This window comes from Scyliorhinus torazame, chromosome 18 (assembly GCF_047496885.1).
Source record: "Scyliorhinus torazame isolate Kashiwa2021f chromosome 18, sScyTor2.1, whole genome shotgun sequence".
In the NCBI taxonomy this organism is placed as follows: domain Eukaryota; kingdom Metazoa; phylum Chordata; class Chondrichthyes; order Carcharhiniformes; family Scyliorhinidae; genus Scyliorhinus; species Scyliorhinus torazame.
The window spans coordinates 10,308,083-10,320,110 of record NC_092724.1 but is presented as its reverse complement, the minus strand read 5'-3'; the positions used below and the strand labels follow the sequence as shown (position 1 = coordinate 10,320,110).

Sequence of the window (12,028 nt, the reverse complement as noted above, 5' to 3'; positions counted from 1 at the left end):
TTTTTATCCTTTCATGAGAAGTGGGCGTCGCAGGCACGGCCAGCATTTGTGGCCCATCCATAATTGCCCTTGAGCTGAGTGGCTTGCCAGGCCACTTAAGATTCAAGGTTGGGTGGGGTTACTGGGTTATGTGATAGGGTGGAGGGCTTATGTGGGGTGCTCTTTCCAAGGGCCGGTGCAGACTTGGTGGGCCGAATGGCCTCCTTCTGCACTGTACAAAAAATTCTATGATTCAATCACATTGCTGTGGGTCTGGAGTCACGTGTAGGCCAGACCAGGTGAGGACAGCAGATAAAGGACATTAGTGAACCATTGGGTTTTTACAACAACCAATGTCATGGCACTGTCACTGGTGCTTTCAATTACAGATTTATTAATTTAAATTCCACTAGCTGCCATTTGAACCCATGTCCCTGTTAACGTGGACCTCTAGATTATGAGGCCAGTGTCAGTACCACAATTCCATTGTCTCCCCTCAATCTACTTTGCGAGGGTAGACGTAGCAAAGATGTTTCCGTTTGTCGGGAGACCAAAATGGAGGGCCAAAACTATAATTATTAAAACAAATTCTAAATAGGTATTCAGGGGAAATGCATTTTTTCAGAGAGTGGCCGGAATGTAAAACTTATTAACATGGGGAATAAGTGAGATGACGATGATAAAATAGCTAAAGCGGAGAGGGCAGGCCACTTGATCCATTGTGTCTGTGCTGTTCTCTACAAGAGCAACTCAGCTAGTTACATTCCCCACTTATTTCCTACATCCCAGTAAATTGTTGCTCTTCAGGTACTTATTAAAAACATAGAAAATAGCAGCTGGAATAAACCTTTCAGACCTTCGAGCCTATTCCACCATTCGATATGATATGATTATTTCAAAGCCGTGCTCCTCCACTCTCCTCATACCCCTTGACACCTTTAGAGTCCAGAAATCTATCTATACTCTTCTCAATTCAGTGACTTGGCTTTGAGACTCTTCTCTCATAGAGAATTCCATGGGTCCCCCATTCTCTGAGTGAAGAGTTTTCTCCTCATCTCAGTCCTAAATAACCTACCCCATATCCTGGGACACCCCAGCCAGAGGAAACAACATCCATGCATTCAGTCTGTCCACGCCTGTCAGAATTTTATGTTTCAGTTAGATCCCCTCTCATTCTTCGAAATTCCAGGGAAGACAGGCCCTATCGACCCAATCTCTCCTCATACGACAACCCTGCCATCGCAGGAATCAATCTGGTAAACACTTTTGAAAGCTACGGTTGAATCTGTCTCCACCACAATCTCAGACAACACTTTCCCGATCCTAATCACTCGATGCATTAAAAAAAAATTGTTAAGTTTTCTGTGGTTCTCTTCCAAATCATCTTATATCAGTGTTGTCTGGTCCTTAGCCTTTCCACCAATGGGAACAGTTTATGGGCGCGATTTAATGGCCACATTGCACCTGGCTTGGATCCTTGCAGGCTGGCTAAATCATGGGAGGGGCCGAAATTGGGATCTGCCCTGGGTGCCAATCGGTTTGCGATCTAACCGGCCTGCTCCCGCTGGCAGGTTCCACATCCGGCCAGACATGGCGCAAAGCCAATTGAGGCCAATTAAGGGCAATCTCCACCTCATTAGCAAGATGCAACCCAATCTAATGGCCTCTTGTGATCCAACCAGCACCCCAGCAGGAGGTCATGTGGGCGCCGTTTAGCACTCCTATTTAAAAATGGGAATGTAGTGCAATGGCTTCTGTGGGGATCGGAGGAGTAGCCATTTTCATTTTCATGCAGCCCAGGGCACTGGACGGCTGCCCCAGTGCTCGGTGGGGTAAATGGGTCTGGTCGGGGGACTGGGCGCCATCAGTCGGGGGTCGTCTTGGGCTGGGGGGAGGGGTGGGGTGCGGTGTTCCACGCCCGCAAATCCTAAAGGCCATCCTCCAAATTGTGTACACCCATAATGGGGCCAACTACAGCTGCTGACTGTCCATCCCACCAAACACATCCAGGACAGAGCCCCGTTCGCGGCTATATGCTGACGATCACTTTAACTCCCTTTGGCTGTGAGCAGCCTCTGGCTGAAGGCTATTGATAATAAGGAATTGGCCTCATTAGTTATATGTGAACACTTGACAGCTGCAGGTTGTGTTTGCTGCTTGCTGCTGCTGGTGGCTGCAAATAATTGGAGGCTGCTGTTGCTGTTTCCATCGATTTCTGTAGCCAGAAATAACGGCAATTTTTTTCTAAGATACTTGAGTCCACCGCAGGTTAAACACGCTGGAAGTGTATTCAACTGCTCCTTGAGCGCCAGTGGAATATGTGGATGCCAGGGTTTGGTTCCGGTGAGATTGGACCGTTTGGGAGGGGCCTGCACAGCTGCGGCTCCTGGACAGAGAATGGCGCTGATACGTGGAACAAGAAACACATTGATGGACAGGTCATTTCTACGACAAAGTCTGGACATGATAACACATTCTCAGCCTTATCCTCTGTTTCAGTTGATAAACCTGTGAGGGATGATACCGTGTGTTTGTTTTTTGTGTGCAAAAGAGCGGATACAGCTTTGTATCTGTACCAATATGGAACTGTAACATTTCCTTGTTGTTTAATGGTTAGTGTGATATGTGGAATGTTATCTAGGCCCACTCCCCCGCCCTATCCCTGTAACCCCAGTTAACCTGCATATCTTTGGACACCAAGGGGCAATTTTAGCATGGCCAATCCACCTAACCTTCACATCTTTGGACTGTGGGAGGAAACCGGAGCACCCGGAGGAAACCCACGCAGACACGGGGAAAAAAGTGCAGACTCCACACAGATGCCCAAAGCCAGAATTGAACCCAAGTACCTAGCACTGTGAGGCAGCAGTTCTAACCACTGTGCTACCGTGCCACCCATATTTTATTATACTATATTATTTTGAAATATGTCATTTTCGGAGCACTGTGGAATATTTTTTTAAGAGATTAAATAGTTTGGACAAAAAGCAAAATGCACAAGAAATGGTCCAAATTGCCAATTTCTGTACTTCCACTGTGATCATAAATATCATTAAATAGTTCTTGGTGTTCATGGCTGCTGACAGAAATGTGAATAGATAGAAATGAAATGAAATGAAAATGAAAATCGCTTATTGTCACAAGTAGGCTTCAAATGAAGTTACTGTGAAAAGCCCCTAGTCGCCACATTCCGGCGCCTGTTTGGGGAGGCTGGTACGGGAATTGAACTGTGCTGCTGGCCTGCCTTGGTCTGCTTTAAAAGCCAGCGATTTAGCCCTGTGCTAGACCAGCCCCAATATAGCAAATGCTCCAGATATACTATTGACATTGAATAAAAAGATGGAGCAATGATGTAAATAAATTCAATGCAATTCCAACATTTTAATTGTTCTTATTGCTGACCAGTTAACTAAATGCTTAGAAAAAAAGATTGCACACTCCAGAAAGCTAACTTGTCACCTTCAAAATAAAGAATTTGTCTTCATATGAGCAAAACATTTATAGCTAAGGCATCCTCCGCAAAAACAAAAGTGGGGGAAAAAAAGATTGAAAAATCTAATATGTCAATGCAGTTTATTCTTTGCACTTTCCCCTTTTTGCCATCTTTCATGGTGACTTCTGTGCAAAAGAAAATTAATGATTCCAGTGCACAGCCAGAGCATAACATGGGAATGTGGCTGCCAACAAAGGATGATCAGGAGAATTATGCAATAAAATCTGCAACACTTAAATTGCTAATTCCGAACTAGCAATAAATCTCTTTCGCACTTTCACAACAAATTGTCATGGGGCTGCCTCATCTGTGGCAGGTGAACAGAAAACATTTGATTTTGTGCAATTTATTCTATAAAGTTGGTATCTCTGCCAGTGAATTTGGAAAGAGGCGTCTCCATCCCTATTAGACTTTTTCCTGTAAACGATATATCTGAAGAATTAACCGATGGATTTCAACAAAACTTGGTACACAGGTAGAATCACAGAATCCCTACGGTACAGAAGGAGGCCATTTGGCCCATCGGGTCTGCACCGACCCTCTGAAAGAGCACTCTACCTAGGCCCACTCCCCTGCCCTATCCTTGTAACCCTGTCACCCCATCTAGCCGTTGGACACTAAGGGCCAATTTAGCACGGCCAATCTACCTAACCTGCACATCTTTGGACTCTGGGAGGAAATCAGAGCACCAGGAGGAAACCCATGCAGCCACGGGGAGAACGTACAAACTCCACACAGACAGCATAGCTTATGGTCCCAGGAAACTGACTCGTTTTTGGTGAAGATCGAGATCAGGATCGTGTACGTTTTTAAACAATCCATCCATTAACATTGGAAGATAGGGCACATTGACTTTTTCTTTTAGAATGTTATGGGTTTGATTTAGAATGTTGTTGATTGTTTTAGAACATTGTGGATTGCCTTGGCCACCGTGGTAGAATTGTCACCGCTTCAAAAGGTGAGCAGAGTTTTCTTTTTTTTAAAGTTTAGAGTACCCAATTCATTTTTTCCAATTAAGGGGCAATTTAGCGTGGCCAATCCACCTAGCCTGCACATCTTTGGGTTGTGAGGGCAAACCCCACGCAAACATGGGGAGAATGTGCAAACTCCACACAGACAGTGACCCAGAGCCCGGATCGAACCTGGGACTTTGGCGGCGTGAGGCCGCAGTGCTAACCCACTGCGCCACCGTACTGCCCTCGAGCAGAGTTTTCTGAGCAGTTTGTTAGATGTGGCTTGGCCTAAAGCCTCCTCAGTGAAATCAAAACTCCTAAGAAAATATTTATTTTTCAGCATTGTAGTTATAGGGCATCAACATGGCAGGGAAAAGATTCAAGGAAGAGCCAGTGTAATTGTAATCCTGTTGAATTAATGCAGCTGGTGGAGGATTGCACTCTATTTAGTTCCCTATTCACATGTCTGTAAATTGAATCATGAACTATTTTCCCCTCTCACTTCTTTAGATCCTTTACATTTTTTAATTTTTTAGTGATCAGAGTGGGCATAGTATTCGAGATATGTTCTAATCGGAGGAATATAAAGTTTAAATGTTGCCACTTCTGGCATGTTTAACAGTAGTTCAACATCCCATTGCATTTGGTGAAAGGTGACCAACTCAAAACATGAACTCTGTTCACTGTCTTCAGATGCTTCCTGATCTGCTGAATATTTCTAGCATTCTCTGTTTTTCTATCCCATTAGCCTTGTTAATGATTGCTCTGAATTTATTTGGCATGCTTAGAGTTGAACAGAGTTTAGGAGGCTGGATATACGAACTTCACAGCTCTTATCTGGAGGAGGTGGCTGTGCAATATATCAATGGCAGGTCTTCATTCTGAGCTCTCGCCTCCTCCCCCCCCCCACAAGGTGTGTCACCCGCTGCTGGCGGCCGTTGACCTGGAGCGCACCTGTCGATGACGTCACCTGCGGCCGGCCGTTGAGCTCGAGCACACCTGACAGGTGACGTCATCCTCCTCCAACGGCCGAGCCCGAGCGCGGCGGTGATTGGCTGACGCTCCTTGTCCCGCCCCCCCCCCCCCCCGCCAGGGCCGCCTCCTGGACACGGTATGGGGTTTCGGGCACTGGGGGCGGGGGCTCGGGCTCTTGGGCCGGGGGTTCGGGTTCTGGGGGCGGGGACTCGGGCTCTGGGGCTCGGCCACATTCGGCTATTTCCGCCAGCCCCGCTTTCCCACTTGAACAATAACAATCAGCGCAGGTTCCTGTGTGATCAGCTCACCATTGCCGTCCCACCCCGCCCCGGCTTTCCCTCCCCACACTATTGGAATGTAATTGTGTCAATGAGTTGCCGCAAGTTTGTGTACCGCGGCCTCGCACCGCCGGACCCGCCGGCTATAAGATGAGCTAGTTGGAGGCTGAAGCTGGGATCGCAGCGAGCTCCAGTCGTTATGGTGGGCGCCCGCCGGCTGCTGGTGGCCGCGCTCGTGACCAGCGTCCTGAGTGAGCTGGACGGCGGCAGGCGGCTCTACACCAACAGCTGGGCTGTCCACATCCCCGGCGGAGAGGGAGATGCCGGCAGAATAGCTCTCAAACACGGCTTCATCAATTTGGGACGGGTATGGCTCACTTGGTGGGATGGTCAGCGCCAGTGGGGGGAGGTTACCATTGACCAGAAACCCGACTGGACCCGTTTTCGTTGACCAGTAACCCGACTGGACCCGTTGCCACTGACCAGGAACCTGACTGGACCCGTTTTCGTTGACCAGTAACCCGACTGGACCCGTTGCCACTGACCAGGAACCCGACTGGACCCGTTGCCACTGACCAGGAACCCGACTGGACCCGTTGCCACTGACCAGGAACCCGACTGGACCTGTTGCCACTGACCAGGAACCCGACTGGACCCGTTGCCACTGACCAGGAACCCGACTGGACCCGTTGCCACTGACCAGGAACCCGACTGGACCCGTTGCCACTGACCAGGAACCCGACTGGACCCGTTGCCACTGACCAGGAACCCGACTGGACCCGTTGCCACTGACCAGGAACCCGACTGGACCCGTTGCCACTGACCAGGAACCCGACTGGACCCGTTGCCACTGACCAGAAACCCGACTGGACCCGTTGCCACTGACCAGAAACCCGACTGGACCCGTTGCCACCGACCAGAAACCCGACTGGACCCAGCAGTGTCTGAGGCCAGGAATCCTGCGGCCAGTAACTCTCCTCCTGACCCCCTCCCCAAAGCTGGTCCACCATCTACAAGGCACAAGTCGGGAGTGTGATGGAATACCCTCCAGTCGCCTGGATGAGTGCAGCTCTGACAATGCTCCAGTGGCTTGACACCTTCCAGGACAATGCAGCCCTGTTTGATTGCTACCCCTTCCACAAACATTCGCTCCCTCTGCTGCAGGAGCGCAGTGGCAGCCGGTGTGCCATCTGCAAGATGTGCTGTGGGAACTCGCCAAGCTTCTGAGACTGCAACTTCCATCCCATGACCGCTACCATCTAGAGGGACCAGGGTGGTGTAGACATTCCCACTCCAAGCTACCCACTATTCTGCCTTGGGAAATGTTGCTGTTCCTTCACTGTCAAATGGGTCAAAATCCTGGAACTCCCTCCCTCACAGCACTGTATATGTGATTGGTGGTTCAAGAAGGCGGGTCACCTTCTCAGAGCTAATTTGGAATGGGCAATAAATGCCTGCCTAGTCAGTGACTCCTGCACCCCTTTTAATTATTTTTTAAAAAAGGATCTGTATTTGTATAGTGCCTGTCACTGCCACAGGTTGTCCCAAAGTTCTTTTACATCCAGGAAAGCACTTTCTTGCAGTGTAATCATTTTTGTAATGCAGGAATTATGCAACCAATTTACATAGCAAACAGCAACCTGACCACATTTTGTTCAGGATGTTGGTTGGAAAAGAAATATTAGCCAGGATGCTTTAGTCGTTTATGGTTATGATAGTGACATGGAGGGCAGCACGATGGCCTAGTGGTTAGCACAGCCTCCTCACGGCACTGCGGTCCCAGGTTTGATCCCGGCTCTGGGTCACTGTCCGTGTGGAGTTTGCACATTCTCCCCGTGTCTGCGTGGGTTTCGCCCCCACAACCCAAAAATGCGCAGGGCAGGTGGATTGGCCACACTAAATTGCCCCTTAATTGGAAAAAATAATTGGGTAATCTAAAATTTAAAAAAAAAAATGATAGTGACATGGTACTTTAGTTCTTTTTTTCCTCTGTCCCTAGGCTTGGGATTGGATATTGTGTGATGCCAGGAAATTATTTTCCAACTTTCTTTGCATGAAAGTGATTTTCTGTAGATGTTTACTCTCCTAACTTCCTGAAAGACAAATCTCTTCCATTACACAAAAGAATGTGGCTGCAGAATTGTTTTTGCAACAGGGATAAGCAAAGTCGAGGAAACTGAATAAAATAAAAAAAACTTACCTGGACAATTTTGCTAGATGGTATACTGCACATGATCCAGCTTGACCCTAACCTCCCAACCTGAAATCTGGCAGAGTCCTCTCCTGAGGTTGCTGGTTTTGACTCTGTAATGGTAATACTAGATGTTTCTGCAGCAGTTACTCTATGATTTTGGGCACCATTTATACAATCAATTATTACGATTGTGGTATAGATTAAATTATGTTGTTTTATTTTCATTAAAAAATTACTTTATCCAATTCTTTTTTTCCCAATTAAGGGGTAATTTAGCATAATCAATTCACCTAATCTGCACATCTTTTTGGGTTGTGGGAGTGAGACCCATGCAGACATGGGGAGAATGTGCTAACTTCACATGGACAGTGGACCAGGATTGAACCTCGGCGCCATGAGGCAGCAATGCTACCACTGTGCTACCTGTAAATTACGTTCTTTGATGTTATTTACTGGTTTACAGTTTTGGAATAGTTTATATAGATGTACAAATTGTTTAAACACTCAAACAATAAGAAAGATTGCAATGTAAATACATGGGAATCTATAGGTATGTCTGTTTATGTGGATGTGTATCTGTAGATGCTGACCTTTCTATTCCCATACTGAAACCTGTTTACTTGTGAAGTTTTGTGATTAGCTCATTTAGTACTTCGCACAAGGTGACTGCCTAGTGGTTGCGCTGGCCCTGTCATTTAACTAATGTAAATTATGAAAATATCTACTTGGTGCAAGTTATGGATTTAGCCCTTTGCCTACTTAAATTGTCATTGTCAACATTGTGTGGTCCATTTTCTATCTGGCCAGAATAGCTTGGGAGAATGGGATCTCTTGCTGATTAGATCTCTTATTTTCCCCCTCCCTCAGCTTCAGGGATGTAGTTACTCTGAAGAATAAAGATAGATGGATGACGATGAGAGGGGCTGGGAGGAAACGGTCAGTACAGGGATCCCCTGCGGTTGTTCCCCTTAGTAACAAGTATACCGCTTTGGATACTGTTTGGGGGGGGGGGGAACTTACCAGGGGTAAGCCATGGGGTACAGGTCTCTGGCACAGAGTCTGTCCCTGTTGCTCAGAAGGGAAGAGGGGAGAGGAGTAGAGCATTAGTCATTGGAGACTCCATAGTTAAGGGGATAGATAGGAGATTCTGTGGGAACGAGAGCGACCTGCGTTGGTGTGTTGCCTCCCCGGTGCCAGGGTCCGTGATGTCTCGGATCGTGTTTTCGGGATCCTTAAGGGGGAGGGGGAGCAGCCCCAAGTCGTGGTCCACATAGGTACCAACGACATAGGTAGGAAAAGGGGTAGGGATGTAAGGCAGGAATTCATGGAGCTAGGGTGAAAACTTAAATCTAGGACAAACAGAGTTATTATCTCTGGGTTGTTACCCGTGCCACGTGCAAGCGAGACTAGGAATAGGGAGAGAGGAGTTGAACACGTGGCTACAGGAGGGAGGGTTTCAGACTTCTGGATAATTGGGGCTCATTCTGGGGTTGGTGGGACCTCTACAAACAGGATGGTCTACACCTGGACCAGAGGGGTACCAATATCCTTGGGGTGGGGGGCGGAATTTGCTAATGCTCTTCGGGAGGGTTTAAACCAGTTCAGCAGGGGCTTGGGAACCTGAATTGTAGCTCCAGTATACAGGAGGTTGAGAGTAGTGAGGTCATGAGTAAGGTTTCAAAGTTGCAGGAGTGTGCAGGCAGGAAGGTGGTTTAAAGTGTGTCTTCAATGCCAGGAGCATCCGGAATAAGGTGGGTCAACTTGTGGCATGGGTTGGCACCTGGGACTTCGATGTTGTGGCCATTTCAGAGACATGGATAGAGCAGGGACAGGAATGGTTGTTGCAGGTGCCGGGGTTTAGATATTTCAGTAAGCTCAGGGAAGGTGGTAAAAGAGGGGGAGAGGTGGCATTATTAGTCAAGGATAGTATTACGGTGGCAGAAAGGACATTTGATGAGGACTCGTCTACTGAGGTAGTATGGGCTGAGGTTAGAAACAAAAGGACAGGTCACCCTATTAGGGGTTTTCTATAGGCCTCCGAAAAGTTCCAGAGATGTAGAGGAAAGGATTGCAAAGATGATTCTGGATAGGAGTGAAGGCAACATGGTAGTTGTTATGGGGGACTTTAACTTTCCAAATATTGACTAGAAACGCTATAATTCGAGTACTTTAGCTGGGTCCGTTTTTGCCCAATGTGTGCAGGAGGGTTTCCTGACACAGTATGTAGATAGGCCAACACGAGGCGAGGCCATATTGGATTTGGTACTGGGTAATGAACCAGGACAGGTGTTAGATTTGGAGGGAGGTGAGCATTTTGGTGATAGTGACCACAATTCGATTACGTTTACTTTAGTGATGGAAAGGGATAGGTATATACTGCAGGGCAAGAGTTATATCGGGGAAAGACAAGTATGATGTGATGAGGCAAGACTTCGGATGGAGAGGAAAACTGCAGGGGATGGGCACAATGGAAATGTGGAGCTTGTTCAAGGAACAGCTGCTACGTGTCCTTGATAAGTATGTACCTGTCAGGCAGGGAGGAAGTGGTCGAGCAAGGGAACCGTGGTTTACTAAAGCAGTCAAAACACTTGACAAGAGGCAGAAGGAGGCCTATGTAAAGATGAGACATGAAGGTTCAGTTAGGGTGCTCGAGAGTTACAAGTTCGCTAGGAAGGACCTAAAGAGAGAGCTAAGAAGAGCCAGGAGGGGACATGAGAAGTCTTTGGCAGGTAGGATCAAGGATAACCCTAAAGCTTTCTATAGATATGTCAGGAATAAACAAATGACTAGGGTAAGAGTAGGGCCAGTCAAGGACAGTAGTGGGAAGTTATGCGTGGAGTCCGAGGAGATAGGAGAGGTGCTAAATGAATATTTTTTGTCAGTATTCACACAGGAAACAGACAATGTTGTCGAGGAGAATACTGAGATTCGGGCTACTAGACTAGAAGGGCTTGAGGCTCATAAGGAGGAGGTGTTAGCAATTCTGGAAAGTGTGAAAATAGATAAGTCCCCTGGGCCGGATGGGATTTATCCTAGGATTCTCTGGGAAGCTACGGAGGAGATTGCTGAGCCTTTGGCTTTGATCTTTAAGTCATCTTTGTCTACAGGAATAGTGCCAGAAGACTGGGGGATAGCAAATGTTGTCCCCTTGTTCAAGAGGGGGAGTAGAGACAACCCCGGTAACTATAGACCAGTGAGCCTTACTTCTGTTGTGGGCAAAGTCTTGGAAAGGTTTATAAGAGATCGGATGTACAATCATCTGGAAAGAAATAATTTGATTAGAGATAGTCAACACGGTTTTGTGAAGGGTAGGTCTTGCCTCACAAACCTTATTGAGTTCTTTGAGAAGGTGACCAAACAGGTGGATGAGGGTAAAGCAGTTGATGTGTTGTATGTGGATTTCAGTAAAGCGTTTGATAAGGTTCCCCATGGTTGGCTACTGCAGAAAATACGGAGGCATGGGATTCAGGGTGATTTAGCAGTTTGGATCAGAAATTGGCTAGCTGGAAGAAGACAAATGGTGGTGGTTGATGGGAAATGTTCAGACTGGAGTCCAGTTACTAGTGGTGTACCACAAAACAGGATCCGTTTTGGGGCCACTGCCGTTTTTCATTTTTATAAATGACCTGGAGGAGGGCATAGAAGGATGGGTGAGTAAATTTGCAGATGACACTAAAGTCGGTGGTGTTGTGGACAGTGCGGAAGGATGTTACAAGTTACAGAGGGACATTGATAAGCTGCAGCGCTGGGCTGAGAGGTGGCAAATGGAGTTTAATGCAGAAAAGTGAGGTGATTCATTTTGGAAGGAATAATAGGAAGACGAGTACTGGGCTAATGGTAAGATTCTTGGTAGTGTGGATGAGCAGAGAGATCTCTGTGTCCATGTAAATAGATTCCTGAAAGTTGCCACCCAGGTTGAGAGGGTTGTTAAGGCGTACGGTGTGTTAGCTTTTATTGGTAGAGGGATTGAGTTTCGGAGCCATAAGGTCACGTTGCAGCTGTACAAAACTCTGGTGCGGCCGCATTTGGAATATTGCGTGCAATTCTGGTCGCCGCATTATAAGAAGGATGTGGAAGCATTGGAAAGGGTGCAGAGGAGATTTACCAGAATGTTGCCTGGTATGGAGGGAAGATCTTATGAGGGAAGGCTGAGGGA

At 47.2% G+C, this 12,028-nt stretch overlaps 1 protein-coding gene across 5 annotated transcripts in view; it reads left to right on the top strand.

Moving 5' to 3' along the window:
• The first annotated feature begins 5,523 nt into the window (after positions 1–5,523).
• Positions 5,524–12,028, top strand: part of LOC140394932 (furin-like) — a 66,121-nt gene continuing 59,616 nt past the window's right edge. For 2 of the 5 annotated variants that reach the window (XR_011936075.1, XM_072482136.1), the window contains exon 1: positions 5,658–6,045. Coding sequence is in view for 3 of the 5 variants with exons in the window: in XM_072482136.1 (XP_072338237.1) it covers positions 5,878–6,045 (168 nt within the window). In the remaining 2 variants the exon portion in view is untranslated. Of the gene's footprint in view, positions 5,537–5,657; positions 6,046–12,028 lie in introns of those variants that run through there. The other 3 variants (XM_072482134.1, XM_072482133.1, XM_072482135.1) reach the window with 2 other exon arrangements.